The sequence below is a fragment of the Garra rufa genome, chromosome 23, assembly GCF_049309525.1.
Source record: "Garra rufa chromosome 23, GarRuf1.0, whole genome shotgun sequence".
In the NCBI taxonomy this organism is placed as follows: Eukaryota; Metazoa; Chordata; class Actinopteri; order Cypriniformes; family Cyprinidae; genus Garra; species Garra rufa.
In genome coordinates, this window is record NC_133383.1 from 12,617,394 (window position 1) to 12,633,628 (window position 16,235).

The window sequence follows — 16,235 nt, forward strand, 5'->3', positions numbered from 1 at the left end:
TGATCAGTTTGCCTACTCATCACGATTTGCATAAAATCTATAGATATGAAATAGTTCAAGTATAAAACAATGTTAGTTTAAACGTTAAACCTAGAGATAAATGTGCGGTATTAGGCGCATATCCAATAGTTTGTGCAGAGAGTGGAAGCTGAAGACGCAGGACATGGGCGCCAGTGCATTTTTTTCAGTGGAAGCAATTTAAAATTATCTGTCATTTTTGCTCACAAAGGTAAGAGTAGGTTAATACATCATTCGGTACTGTAAAGGGTGTACTTTTATTTGTGTGCACTTAAAAAAAAAACGTATAAAATAGTTTTAAATTATTACTTAACGAAATAAAACAAATAGAAAACAAAAACTCTCTCATTATGTAATCCGAAAAGATAAATTTCTCTTTAAAGGCGCGTCCAAAAAGGATTTTTGTTACACTGACTCAGAATACACTAGTTTATTAATATATAATTTAAATAAGCTTTACTCTTTCTGGCCCGGCACATTCAGTGTTATTTATTTACCTTTGTGTTTGTGGCAATTTTCAGCATATTGTGTGCTTGAGCGCGGATCTGTTCCAGCTGCGCTGCAGTCCGTGCCCGATCTCGAAAGTGAAACCGAAAGTGAAGTCTCCTGTTGTTTCCACCAGCGCGGCATTTTTTTCTTCACCATAATTTATGGATGTCTAAAATATTAAAATAAGGAGAAACCTAAGACAGATAAAACCGGTGCCCGTCCGCCTCTGAACTTTGACGTGAAAATTGGCCTGAAGCCCAGCAACTAGAGGTGTAAAAAAGTCGGGCTAGTCGGCCGAGGCTGAAATGCAACGCTCTAATTGACTGCTTTGATGCGTTACAATATGGTAGGGCATTGTTTTAATGCTTACAGCAGAAAAATAAATGTTTTTTTTAATGATTACTCACTGGATTGTTATCTAAATCTGCAATAAAATGACATTATTACAGCTTTAACTGAGGGTGCTATTGATTTCGTTTGAGGGTGCTTAGCACCCTCAAGCACCCCCGTAGAACCGGGCCTGGCACTGCAATTCACTGCACTCGTTTTTATTCCTGTTTTAAATTAAATATGGCGGTAGCCTGACTTGTCTATTCCCAATAATTAGTTCAACATCTTCCAAAAGAAAATCTTCATGATTTAAATGAATTATGCCACGTTGACCCATTTTTTGGCATATCCTGTACCAAATGAAAGCCTCTGGCGACATCTAGCGTGATTTCGCTTAAATGACATCAATGTTCACTGTTAATGTGAAGGAGCAATAATCACTATGATCTGGATTTATCTGTTTAGAAAGGGAATCGGTTTCCGTACACAGAAAACAAAGATATTTACGAGACTTTCTATTCGAAAGAAACAGGTTTGTCTGTATTGTCAAACGTGAACTTTGTTATCTGATTGTGTACAACTGCACACTAGTATGTTTACCTTCGACCCACAATGAAATGATAGATATCGTGATTAAAAAAAAAAAACTACATTATGAGTAAATGCTGAAAAAATACAGTACTGGTCTAATATTCTAGGAAAATAAATAATCCTTTTATACTATCAATTTTCAAATGTGATATTGGCCATAGAATTCTACTACATTTGAACAAAAAAAGTAAAACATAATTTCAAATATTCCAAAAAACTACAAATGTATGTGTTTATATAATAGTACACTGTCCTTTCAAAGTGCACTACACTAAAGCAACGATTACTTCGTTATATTGAGTTACAGAAGGCTATTTGTTTGTAGTCCAACTGTTATCGCACGTAGGCCCGTTCAGATTGGATGGAGCACTGAATCCGTTACCGTACAGGCAACTCCTCCCTCCGCTTGTCCGACCTATCTGTTCTCTCTCATCATGGCTCCGGCGGCGGACAGGCCGGGCTACTGGGGAACACCGACCTCAACTCTCGACTGGTGCGAGGAGAATTATGTGGTCTCGTATTACATCGCAGAATTCTGTAAGTACATTTAAACGGTGGGCTTGTGTTCGGTACGCGCGGTTCATGGTTGTGTAGGACGGTAAACACGGATGTAAAACGGGAGAGAGGAGCACTGTCGAATCCTACTATGAGAAGACGAAGATACTTAATATTAATGAGGCAACCCTTCGCTATTGGACATCGTCAACACAGCCTAATTAATATCCATAAGCCATTCCATCTCAATTGGACGGTTTCGGAGCAACGTCAAAATTACGTAATTAATATTAAAAAGCCAAGCCTTGTTCTTAGCATTAGCAGAGTTACCAGCAACGTCAGCGTAACCTAATTAAAATTCATAAGCATTGGCCATAGTAGGATTCGGAACTTGGCTGCCGAGGCCAGCGACCGTGTCCGCGTTGAACTTGTATCATAAAGCTCAATAACAAATACGAAATCACACAAATGACCGGAAAGAAAATGAATGAAACCCAGTGTGTGGCAGCATTTGGGGAGGAGCTCGTCCCGACGATAGTGTGTCTCAGGGAAATCAGACTGTGAACAGAAAACATTCTTTATTTCCCATTTCCCACCGTGTATATGTATTACGTTAAGCGTAGTTTCATTTGCTTTAATTATAAAGAACATGGTCTGTAAATGTGAGCAGTGACTCGATTCGGAGCTGCTAGAATGAAGCTCAGTTGAACGTGGGTTTAACCAAAAACAACTTGTACTGTAAACATGCATGCCAGATTTATTAGTGTTATACTTGACTATTAGTTTTATACTTGATAATATTACTCATACTTGCTGTAGTACTGAAAAATCGCATGGAGTGTGAAAGAACTCCATCACCTGAAAAGTACAAGTACGCTAGTTTCTATGTAAAAATGGAAAAAATGCAACAAATTGTCTAAAATTCAAGAGAAAACAGCTGCATAATTCCATTACAATCCTAATATTCAAGGAAAAACGGCTATGTGTTTGTTGAAGTAGGTTTAAGGTCACTCTGATAAGTTGGTCAAAGGGCACAGAGTGATAGTCAACAAATTTGACTGTTAATACTAATAGAGTTTGAAATCCCTCTGTCATTTCGTGTGGGGTTTTAGGATATTTTTTGATTTAAAAGTGAAATTGTCTAATTATATGTGTTTATTTTAGAACATGAATTAGACACCGTCATGTTTCAAATGTGAGTTTAATCGCTGCTAGAACCAACAGGAATTTCAGTGCCATCGAGATCAGAGGGGCCTCTAGTGTCCAGCGAGAATCCAAGAATGTGCCATGTTCAGTATGCCGAGCCGTATATATAAACAGTGAAACAATAGGCCTGTACACAGTGTGTTAGGTCTTTCTAATATAGGTTTAGTTTTCTTGGACTCAGCAAAAAGGCACAATAGCAGTCGGACAGCTGCTGGTGGTGCTAAGAGGCCGGTTTGGATGAAGTTCACTCAACTATTGTTCATTTCTATTCAAGTGGAAGTTCAATGCCTTTTTTTACTGTTATCATTTATATAATAACTTGGATAGTTATGATCAGGTCATCAAATATGTAGATGAGTTTGTTTCTTCACATTTGTCATTTAGCATTACATCATATGCTCATCAATGGATCCTTTGCAGGGAATGGGTGCCTTCAGAGTGAGAGTCCAAACAGCTGATAAAAACATCACAATAATCCACAAGTAATCCACATGACTTTAGTCTATAAATGAATGTCTTGTGAAGTGAAAAGCTGTGTTTGTAAGGTGTTTGAACTCTCATTCTGGTGGCACCCATTCACTGCAGAGGATCCATTGGTGAGCAAGTGAGGTAAAGCTACACTACGGTCAAAAGTTTTTGAACAGTAAGATTTTTAATGTTTATAAAGAAGTCTTTTCTGCTCAAGGAGCATGCATTTTTTTTAATCTAAAGTACAGCAAAAACAGTCAAAAAAAAAAAAAAAAAGAAATTATAGAAATTAATACTTTTATTTAGCCAGGATGCTTTAAATTGTTCAAAAGTGATGATAAAGACATTTTGAATGTTACAAAAGATTTCTATTTCAGATAAATGCTGTTCTTTTGAACTTTCTATTCATCAAAGAAAGCTGAAAAAAAATCTACTCAGCTGTTTTCAGCATCAGTTTTGACAGCCAGTCAGAATATTAGAATGATTTCTGAAGGATCATGTGACTGGACTAATGTTGCTAAACATTCAGCTTTGAAATCACAGGAATGAATTACATTTTAAAATATCTTCAAATAGAAAAGGTTATTTTAAATAATACAAATATTTCACAATTTTACTGTTTTTGCTGTACTTTGGATCAAAATAAATGCAGGCTTGGTGAGCAGAAGATACATTAACATTAAAATCTTACTGTTCAAAAACTTTTGACGGCTAGTGTAAATTTCTCCAAATCTGCTCCTACAAAGAAAAAAACTCATATGTCTTGGATGGTACTCATATGTCTTGGATGCTATTCCTTTAATATTTACATTCATGAACACTAAAACATTGTTTTTTTTTTGCTTTCCCCAGGGAATACTGTCAGTAACCTGATAATGATCCTACCTCCCATTTATGGAGTCATTCAGACGTGTAAAGATGGTTTGGAAGTACGCTATGTGTGGTCATTTTTAGGACTTGCTGGTATGTGTCATTTATCTACACACAAACCTCATTTTTTTAGGAAGTGACCTTTTACACAGTTTTTCAAGACTGTATTTCCTAATCAATCAGATACAATGTACCATTTTTTTATGTTGTTTTTCTTTTCCATACAGCCGTAGGCATTGGTTCATGGAGCTTCCACATGACACTACAGTATGAAATGCAGGTAAGCTTGACTTTTCATCGGCCTAAGAAGTCTGGATCTTGTTCCCAGACACATGAAAAGCTTATTTTCACTTTCATTCTCAAAGCACAAAGCTGCTTCTCTAACGGTACTTGCTCAAAGCAATAGCAGTAGTTCAAAAGTAACACACATATGCTGTCACTGGATTGTCTTTTGCTTTTAGTTACTGGATGAGCTGCCGATGATCTACAGCTGCTGCGTCTTTGTCTACTGTCTGTAAGTTGACATTTCTTACACCTGCAAAATCACACTGTCCACCTTCAACTCTGACCTCTGAACACTCATCATAAGCTTAATGAGGATCAGACACGGTATTTGATTGACAGAAATTGCTTTTTTATTATTTAGATTTATCAGATAAGATTTATCTTGCCACTCAAAAGATTGGGGTCAGTAAGATTTAAAAAAAATGTCTTTTATGCTCACAAAGGCTGCATTTACTTGGTTATAAATAGAGTAATATTGTGAAATATTTTAGTTAGAATTATTAGTTTATTTGATATAGATTTCTTTGTACTTTATGTCACTTTTGATCGATTTAATGGATCTCTGTTAAATAAAATATTAATTTCTTTAAAAGAGAGATAAAAATTTACTGACCCCAAACATTTCAATGGTAGCACATGATTGCAGGTCATTTACTATGAATGCTTTTTACTCTTACCATTTTTTTGACTGATCTGAATACATGTCTCACATATTACAGATATGAGTGCTTCAAGCAAGAGCGTGCTGTAAACTATTTGTCAATTACACTTTTGCTGACCTTCAGTATTATTGTTAGTGTGGTAAGTTTTTTTCTTTTGTGTTTTAAATTCCAAATTCCAAATAAAGTTTCTAAAATAAAATAAAAATAAGTGGGGTGCAAATGTCAAATGTTTTTTTTTTTCTAACTTAGTACAAACCTTCTTGATTTTAATTGAAATAAGAAAAGATTTTAAAATAAAATACTGATATTTCAACAAAGTGGCCACAACACATTGCATACAAATGCAAATATGGTAAAATATTGACCTAGAAATATGGCTTAATAAATATTTCTTCTGTTTTATATTAAACTTTCATTGTTTTAATAAAAAAAAACTTTAAACATTGCTTAATTCTTTATTTTAAATGAACAAAATCCCAGATTTTCAATGAAGTTTCAGACTCCACTGTTTATGCACTGTATATATATTATATTGATATTTTTAGCAATTTTTTCCTCTGTGCTTAGTTATATTTCTCTCTTACAGGTTTACCTGATATGGAAGGAGCCTGTGTTTCATCAGGTAAGGCCTAGCTGAACATTAAAGGCATAGTTCACCCAAAAATGAAAATTCTGTCAATTATTACTCATCATCATGTTGATCCAAACCCGTAAGACCTTCATTCATCTTCGGAGCACAAATAAAGATATTTTTGATGAAATCCGAGAGCTTTCTGAACCTGCATAGACAGTAACTGTACTACCCCGTTCAAGGACATCGATAAAATAGTCCATGTGACATCAGTTCAACCATAAAATCATTATTTTGTTTTCTTTGTGCACAAAAAAGTATCTCGTGGCTTCATAAAATTACGGTTGAACCACTGATGTCACACGGACTATTTTATCAATGTCCTTACTACCTTTCTGGGCCTTGAATGTGTCAGTTGCATTGCTGTCTATGCAGGGTCAAAAAGCTCTTAAATTTAATCAAAAATATCATAATTTGTGATATGAAGATGAATGAAGGTCTTACATTTTTTAATTCTGGGTGAACTATCCCTTTAAGAACCTAGTAAGAATAAGAATCTAATTTGGTTTATCCTAAGTTGTTTTTAAGAGCATGGAAATGTTGTGTCAAAACAACTTCGGCAGTCAGTATTTGTTGTCTGTTTGTATTGTTTAAGGGTATGACAGTAGGGTGTGACTCTATTTATGCTCAGGGTATTGAACAGTACATGAATGAGCTTCTGTAAACACACTGCTGTGATCTCTTTGTTTAATATGACCAGCACAACATTGTCATGTAAAGCTCACTGAGAATAATCACCATTTAAAAAATCATATGGTTTATATAGCAGCTGGTGGTAAATACACAGGTTAACAACTGTTTTATCATTTCCCCCAGGTCATGTACGCCGTACTAGTGGCTTTCTTGGTGATTCGCTCTGTTTTCATAGTCACATGGTGAGTGAATGGATCCTTATCACTTCCAAATTTTGTATTTGTTGCATATGAAACTCATTTTACTTTCTATAGTCAGTGTGACATTTTTTTTTATTTTATCCTTTGGGAATAGACTATAACAGTAGCCTTGGTTGTACTGTTCCCATTCATTTTCCTATAGGAATTTAGAAAAAGTCTTTAAGGAGAGTGAATCACAAATTGGTTGAATTGGATAAAGTAGTGCAAAATACTTAATGGCTTTAAAGAAAGAAAGAAATACAATCCTATTAAACATTGCGAACGATTGGTGGAGATTTGTTTGCAGAATGATGTGTAATGTAGTTTTTCTACCATTGATTAACAAGCTTGTATCTCACAGTAAGTCTGTCTTTGTAAGTTATCGCTCAGAATCAATTCCCCAATGGAGAAAATGAATGGGATGTATACGTCCAAAACTTGACTGCACTGTATTGATTAGATTGTAAAAAAAATGTCTATTCCGTACCAGAATGTAGCCAGATCTGAATGTGTATTTGCTAAAACAATGTCTGTATTAATGTACTGTATATTATGATTATTGTATTAATCTGTTTGAATGTACAAAGGTAAATAAGTGCATTAACATCTTGTCTTTGCTTTACAGGGTGTATCCGTGGCTCAAAGCCCTCTGCTTTACATCATTAAGCGTCTTCCTGTTGGGATTCGTATTATGGAACATCGATAATATCTTTTGTGACTCTCTAAGGTATATCTACATTTACAATACATTTGTATTTATGCATTTAATAATTGTAATCAACATTTTAGTTTACAGTGCACTGTAAATGGGAAAAAATCATAATTATATATATATATATATATATATATATATATTAGGGGTGGGCATAGATTCATTTTTTTAATCTAGATTAAATTCTGGAATTAATCTAGATTAATCTAGATTAAAATGGCTAATTTGAATTCTGCTGAAGGCATTCAGAATATGTGTGCTACCCAAATAATGACTAAAAGTAAGTCTTCGAGAACGGGCCAGGTGGCGTATTAGATCAGGCGCTCATCTCCTGTTTCCAAAATGCATCACAAACTGCTTGACAATTGCATTTACAACATAATTAACTATACAAACTTGTGTAACCAAGTACTTCTGCGCAAAAGGCTGCACGTTGTGCGCGTTGCCGTTAAATACACAGACGCGCACGGGCATGGATTTCTGCGTACATAGTCTTCGATTAAACTGCGTTGCTTTTAGAAGCGTCAATTCAGTTGTTGCATATAGTTTAATGTCTTTATTTCGGGATTATCAAAGTACATTATAACTCACGTGCCCCAGTAAAAAGGGTCTAGCAACGCACCTGCCCTGAAGCGGCTTCTGCATGTTTGCACGTCTCATTTGATGTGGTAATTTCACAGAAGTTGAAGACTCATTCTCGCCCCCTACAGTGCAATTCGACTAGGTATACGTCATCCGCGCTAAAATATCAAGGTGAAAGTCATCACAGTTTACGTAGTTTAGACCCAGCTCCCAACCCAACGTTGAGAATAGATTAACGGCGATATTTTTTTTATCGCCCGATAAGAGTCTCACGTTAACGCAGCACGTTAACGCCAATAACGGCCCACCACTAATATATATATAGACACACACACAGTTTACATACATACAATTTGCAGATTCTGCAAAATGTTATTTATTTGACCAAAATAAGAGGGATCAGACAAAATGCATGTTAATTTTTTATTTAGTACTGACTTTGGTTTTGAGATCCATCTTTTCACACTGAGGGAATCATATGCAACTATTAAAGAAGGTTCAAATGCACAATGATGCTCCAGAAGGAAAAAACTATGCATTAAGAGCCAGGGGGGTGAAAATTTTTTTAATTTAAAGATCGGGGAAAATGTAACTTATTCAGTCTTCTGGTAAACATGTAAGTTTAATGTAATATTTAGGCAAAATAAGAAAAACGTAGACATTTTCATAATGTTCAAAAGGTTTCACCCCCAGGCTCTTAATGCATCATTTTTCCTTCTGGAGCATCAGTGAGTGTTTGAACCTTCTGTAATAGTTGCATATGAGTCCCCCAGTTGTCCTCAGTGTGAAAAGATGGATCTCAAAATTATACAGTCATTGTTGGAAAGGGTTCAAATACACAAAAATGCTGAAAAACCAAATAATTTTATGGGATGAAGGATTTTTCTGAAGAACAGCGAGGAGTTTAACTGTTCAGGACAAGCAACTCATGAACAACTATAACTAAACAAAAACAAAAACACAGCTGTGGATCATTCAGGTAACAACACAGTATTAAGAAATCAAGTGTATATAAACTTTTGAACTGTTGTTTTCTCTTGTGGACTATATGTAAACATCTTTTATGTGAAATATCTTATTCAGGTCAGGACTAAATAAATAAAAATAACATGAATTTTGTATGAGCCCTTTTATTTTGGTCAAATAATTAACATTCTGCAGATTCTGAAGATGTATGTAAACTTTTGACTTTAACTGTATATATATATACATATTTTTTTGAGGAGTCAGAAAAAATTAAAAGATCATTATTTGTCACTGTTCAGAGCCACACGGCAGCGGCTGCCCCCTGTGGTCGGAGCGGTTACGCAGCTTCATGCATGGTGGCATATCCTTACAGGCCTGGGGTCATATTTACACATACTTCTCAGGTATGTAACTGTGATAAATGAAGTCGCTTGGATCGATGGTGCATGTAAATATACTAAGAATTTTTTTCTCCATAGCCTTCAGATTCGCTCGACCTACCTCAAGAACAGACCAAAAGTGAAGTTTTTATGTGGAGTTTGGCCGATGCTGCACATTGAATCTCAGAAGGCGAGTTGAAAGGCACCTGAGAAGAGAAAGATGGACCAATCACTGACCTCAAACAGACAGAGGTTCAGCCAATGAGCTTCAACGGCAGCAGGAAGTGACCAGAGGCTGTCAGTTTGGTTCCCGTTTCCTTGTTCCCCTTCCCGCTCCGTTTGCCAAGTGCATTACTGAGAAAGCTGCCAAATGAAGGAAAGCTTTTGTCATTATTATAGGTTAGGCAAGCGGTTTGTGGTTTTGTGATTTTGCACACTATAATATGTATAAAAATTGTCCTTTAAATCTAAGTGGTTTAATTAGCAAGAAAGAAGCGGCCAAAACTACGATTTGGTTTGGGCTCGTATTTCTTTGTTGCCTTTATGAGGGAAACTAATATAGCTTTGAAGGATCATATCTAGTCAGTTTGGCATCTCTTTGTACTTGAAGTTATTGTAACTAGCCTAAGATTATGCAAAATCTAATTTATCTCTATGTTTTAAGAGATTATGAAGGTCAAATTAAACAGATCAGAAAATTAAAGTGTTAATAAATTGGGATTAAAGTAGGATCTTCATCTTGAAGATGGGGATGAGATATTAATGTAATACATTTTACTGTAATGATGGTCATTGTACTGTGTTTCAGCGATACAATAGCATGTTACATAATCGTTTCCATGTCACACATATACTACCAGTGAAAAGTTTTTGAAAAGTAAGGTCTCTTCTGCTCACCAAGCCTGCATTTATTTGATCCGAAGTACAGCAAAAACAGTAAAATTTTGAAATATTTTTACTGTTCCAAATAACTGTTGTCTATTAGAATATATTTTAAAATGTAATTTATTCCTGTGATCAAAGCTAAATGTTCAGCTTTTTTACTCCAGTCTTCAGATCACATGATGGGGGTGGAAATTATAGAAATGAATACTTTCATTTAGCAAGTATTCTTTGAATTGATCAAAAGACATTTATAATGTTACAAACGATTTATATTTCAGGTAAATGCTGTACTTCTGAACTTTCTATTCATCAAAGAAAATAGACTAATATTAGCTGTTTTCAACATAATAACAAAAATGTTTTTGAGTAGCAAATCAGAACATTAGAATTATTTCTGAGACAGGATGTAGCTTTTGAATCACGGGAATAAATTACATTTTAACAATTATTCAAATGGAAAAGAGTTATTTTAAATACTAAAAATATTTCAGATTTATCTGACTGTTTTTACTGTACTTTGGATCAAATAAATGCAGGCGTGGTGAGCAAAAAAATCTTACTGTTCCAAAACTTTTGACTGGTACTGTATTACATAAACTTAATTACAGTTGGACAGATTAACAAAAGTTATGAATTGCTCTGCAAAAATTAAGTGAGTCATTAAATCAATGACTCACTTAAGCCACTTACTTGTCTGGTCCCAGAATGAATCAGCGTTTTCAATTAATCAGTGTTCAATTAATGACTCAAAACACAAATGATTCAAGTACAGACCGGAACTAACAGCTGTATAAAAATAAATACTTATGCATGATTTTGCCCTTCAAACATTTCAAGCCTCTCATGTAATCAATATGTAATCAAAATTAATTTATTCTCATTTTAGGTAAACTAATTATGAATATAGTGTTAATATGATGATTTTATGAAGGAGTGCTAATTAACATTGAGTTACATACTCAAATGCTGTTACTCAGCCAAAAGTAAAATGATTAAAATCAATCATTCAATCATCTATCATTAGTAAATGAATGTCTCATAAGCTAGATAAGGCCTATCCATTATATTCTACTCTCTAATATTGACTACTTGAACTGCCACTGGCCGTGATTGCGGTTAGAAAAACAACAGTGAAGTGTGGTTACGTATGTAGACTAACCACCTTATTTTTCACGCAAGAACATGCCCAGCCCTTTGTAAATTTTATGGGTCTGGCTTCCGGTCTCATCCACGTCCAGCTATTTTTAGCTGTACAAAAAAGCTGGTTTTGCTGCTTGATATTGCAAATTGGTGTGTCTTACCATATTATTTGTAATGTATTATCTTAATTATAAGCACACTGGTTCGTAGTGCAAACTGTTTTATCGTTTACTGCACGTTGTTATTCTTCTCGTTATTTCCCTATAGCGGATAATGAACCGGAAGTCTCGCCCAAAGGCTTACTTCCGTGTTGAAGAATAAGGTGGGTAGGCTATTAATATTGATTCGTCATTTGTTTTATGTATTGTGCCAAGTCAGTGGTTCAATAAGAACACAATCACCTCTAAGTGAAGCACAGTTGATAAAAAGAAACTCTTAACCTACATAATCCACGAGGCGTGAGGCACAATGTTCCCGATAAAGCGTCGGTTGGAGTCGTGTTTGTACCACTGAGGGTGCCTTAGATTAAACTGTAGTTTATTCCTTGTTGCCTTGATGTCCATTATATTAAATAACTGCGAATAACATATTCCATCACATATCTAATGATTTAGGCTACAAACCAACTAACAACAGCAAAATGACTGCCACTATCACTGCATTTTTGTGCCTAAATCCAGTGACACTGTTTAGGTATTAGGCACTGTCTGAAATGATGAGTTATAATAATGGAATATTGTGGTTAACCTTCCCAGCATTGTCCTGTAAAGGCCGTGTAATGATTTATATGTGTGTGTTTTGTGATTTTTGTTTCTTTGGCTCATTCAAAATCTATGTTGCCAAAACATTAAATATTGTTTCATTTTAACTTGTTTGTGCTTGCACGTATTTCTAATATGATTCATTATTAAGCTAAAGCTATTGCCTTAAATTTTTTTAAAATTTGTAAATTTTATGGGTGCAGCTATTTTTAGCTATATGAAACAGCTATTTAGCCATATGAAGCTCGTTTTGCTGCTTGATATTGCAAATTGGTGTCTTACTATATTATTTTAATGTATTATCTTAATTATGAACACACTTTGTAGTGCAAACAGTTTTGCCGTTTACTGCACATTGTTATTTTGTCTCGTTATTTCCCTAATGAACCGGAAATCTCATCTATAGGCTTACTTCCACATTGAATAAGACATGGTTTTAATCATTCAACAAATTTAATTAATATACTTGATTAAATACAACAAAACAATCCTTTTGATTCCACAAATTCCTTATTTTATGAATCTAAATTTGTAAACACTTTGGAAACTTAAAGTTGTTCATAAAAATGCAAAAATCTGAAAATATATGTGTGCTAGAACAATATTTTAAATACGAATACCTACAGGTTAAAACATACCTGGTCACCGTAAAAACACTGTCTGTAGATCATAGTTGTAACAGTAGAGGGCGCCACCATAGTGAACTTTATCCCACACAGCTGTGCACACCTTCAGCTGTCACTGAGTCATATCAGACAGATATGCCAGTGAGTCATTTCCCACCCTGGAAAATAAGCAGGTATGGATCTCTGGAGATGCTCAGGTAAGCTGGGGAATTCTTCACAACGTCAGAGATTTCAGGTGAACGCACGTCTTCCCCAAAATGGGAAACTCCTTGACATCATCAGGATCGTTCGTCAAGGAATCCTAACAGCACCCAACATACACCTAAACATGACACGAGACAGCAGAAAAATAACACAATTATTTAGAATAACATTTAAATCACAATTTTTTATTACATATACACTACCAGTCAAAAGTTTTTGAACAGTAAGATTTTGTTTTTTTTTTGTTTTTTTTTTAATTATTTGATCCAAAGTGCAGCAAAAACAGTAATATTGTGAAACAATTTACTATTTAAAGTAACTGCTTTCTATTTTAATATATTTTAAAATGTAATTTATTCCTGTGATCAAAGCTACATTTTCAGCGTCATTACTCCAGCCTTCCGTGTCACATAGATAAAAGGTAATAATTAAAGTATATGCATGATACAGTGGTAATTGACATAACATTAATTACAGTACATTAGTTAAAAAATATATTTTCTGCCTTATTCTGTAATATTGTACTATATAAACTATTATAGCTACTTCAATCGCTATAATTAATACTTTTATTTTGCAAGGATGCTTTAAATTGAACAAAAGTGATGATAAAGACATTTATAATGTTACAAAAGATTTCTATTTTAGATAAATGCTGTTCTTCTGAACTTTCTGTTCATCAAAGAAACCTGGATTTTTTTTACTCAGTTTTCAATATAATAACAATAATGTTTTTTTGAGCAGCAAATCAAAATATTAGAATGATTTCTGAAGGATCATGTGACTGGAGTAATGATGCTAAAAATTAAGCTTTGAAATCACAGAAATAAATTACATTTTAAAATGTATTTAAATAGAAAACAGTTATTTAAATAATAAAAATATTTCAAAATTTGACTGTTTTTGCTGTACTTTGGATCAAATAAATGCAGGCTTGGTGAGTAAAAGAGACATTTAAAATCTTACTGTTCAAAAACTTTTGACTGGTAGTGTATTTAAGTGGCATGCAAAAAATAATTAATAGGTGATTAAAAGTAGTAAAAACTCCATCACTGACAAGTTAAACTATACATTTTATAATCCACACAGTATATCCACATTCATTGTGCTGTTTGTCATGTTATCTGTCGATTATCCACATCAAAACAGGGTAAACTGGGTAAACCTGTGTTTAATTGCCTCAGTGAATCATTTAGGCTGAATGAACTCTGATCATATCCTAATATGGTCTTAAAGCTCGTACAGTCAGACAACTACATGACATAAAGCTATTAAATATAATGAACTATTGTCTCTATCAAAGACTATATTTGTAAATGTGGTGAATGAAAGGGTTAATGTAAGAGAAACTGCTGTGTTTGCATTTTAGGCATCATGTGCTTTTTAGTGGAACCAAAAATTAATAACACTCACATCTTCAGTGAGTCATTGTTTTACATTGTTCTCACAATTGCGGGAAAAAGCTTCTCAGACCACTGGAAAGCAAGATGTATTTATCTTCTAATTTATTGCTAATTTTTCTTTAAAGTGTGAATAATATGGACTTAAGTAATGTTTGCTATTATTATTCATATTTAAAGTTAAATATCAGATAATGTGGTAAAAAGCACTCCAAACACCTTACCAACCATCAAAGCAATGCTTAAATTAAATTAAAAAAAAAAAAACAGAATGAGAAGCAGTCAGTCTCTAAACTGATACAGAAACATCCACACACTTTACAGTACATCTTTACACACTACCAGTCAAAAGATTCTGAACAGTAAGACTTTTTTAAGAAGTCTCTTCTGCTCACCAAGCCAAACAGTAAAATTACAAAGTTTTTTTTATTATTTAAATATATTTTAAAATGTAATTTAAAACCCTGTGATTTTAAAGCTGAATTTTTAGCATTATTATTCTAGTCACATGATCCTTCAGAAATCATTCTAATATTCTGATTTGCGGCTCAAAAACATTTATTATTATTATTATGTTGAAAACAGCTAAGTAGATTTTTTCAGGTTTTTTCTGATGAATAGAAAGTTCAGAAGAACAGGATTTATCTGAAATAGACTTTTTAGATTGATCACTTTTGATCAATTTAAAGCATCCTTGCTAAATACAATTAATAATTTCTATAGTTTCCTGCAAAAAAAAACAAACATATTAGAGTCATTTCTGAAGGATCCTCATGTGACACTGAAGACTGGACTAATGAGGCTGAAATTTTAGCTTTGATCACAGTAATAAATTACATTTTAAAATATATTCAATTAGAACAAGATTATTTTAAATAGCAAAAATATTTCAACATTTTTACTGTTGCTGTCTGTTGGATAAAATAAATACAGGCTCAGTGAGCAAAAGAGACTTAAAAAAAGCCATTACAAATCTTACTACTCAAAAACTTTTGACTAGTAGTGTATGATAAAAACACCATAGCATTGCTTTAAATGTAACTAAATAATTAAATAAATAAAAAAATGACCTATATTGTGATTTCTAATAAATAGAGTAAAAACAGAATCAGAATTCTGATTTGAGATGTAAAAAATATGCACAAACTATACAACACATCTTTATATGCCTGTATGTGTATTTATTTTAACAAGAACAATTCCTATTGAGAAAAAGCCATGTTGCAAATACAAAAAAATCCCTGACTACATCCTGAACCAACAGTTTTATGTGTCACTAACACTAATAATACTGAAAATAGCAGATGTAGAGGTGGTGCCAGATTCTGTGGGCAAAGGAAGTGATGACAGCCTCATTAATAGATGAGCTGTTTTCAATATTTTTGCTGAGATTAGACAATCAGTGACAGCTGAGAGCATCTGTGTTTAATTTATTCTCTAGAAACCCTGAGTCATCTGGAAACACTTCAGTAAAACAGCCATGTCCTTCAGCTCGCCATGACTGTGCTTATGTTTGGGGGGAAACAGCAAAATTCCGCATAACATATAATGGTGAAATGTCTTTATTAGAGCTAAAGTACATGATAATAAGCACATAATGGTGACTTCAGAACTTTGTGGGCTTGGCTATATTACTCCGTCCTCACTACCAGGTTTTTATGA

The 16,235-nt window shown here is 34.0% G+C and overlaps 1 protein-coding gene across 1 annotated transcript; it reads left to right on the plus strand.

Annotated features, from left to right (window-relative positions):
• The first annotated feature begins 1,814 nt into the window (after positions 1 to 1,814).
• Positions 1,815 to 12,450, plus strand: acer3 (alkaline ceramidase 3). Its single transcript, XM_073829566.1, has 10 exons — positions 1,815 to 1,965; positions 4,450 to 4,560; positions 4,695 to 4,747; positions 4,929 to 4,981; positions 5,472 to 5,553; positions 6,001 to 6,036; positions 6,862 to 6,920; positions 7,543 to 7,644; positions 9,477 to 9,581; positions 9,657 to 12,450. Exons 1-10 carry the CDS (start codon positions 1,863 to 1,865, stop codon positions 9,754 to 9,756), a joined length of 804 nt encoding a protein of 267 aa, XP_073685667.1. The 5' UTR covers positions 1,815 to 1,862; the 3' UTR covers positions 9,757 to 12,450.
• Positions 12,451 to 16,235: the final 3,785 nt, after the last annotated feature.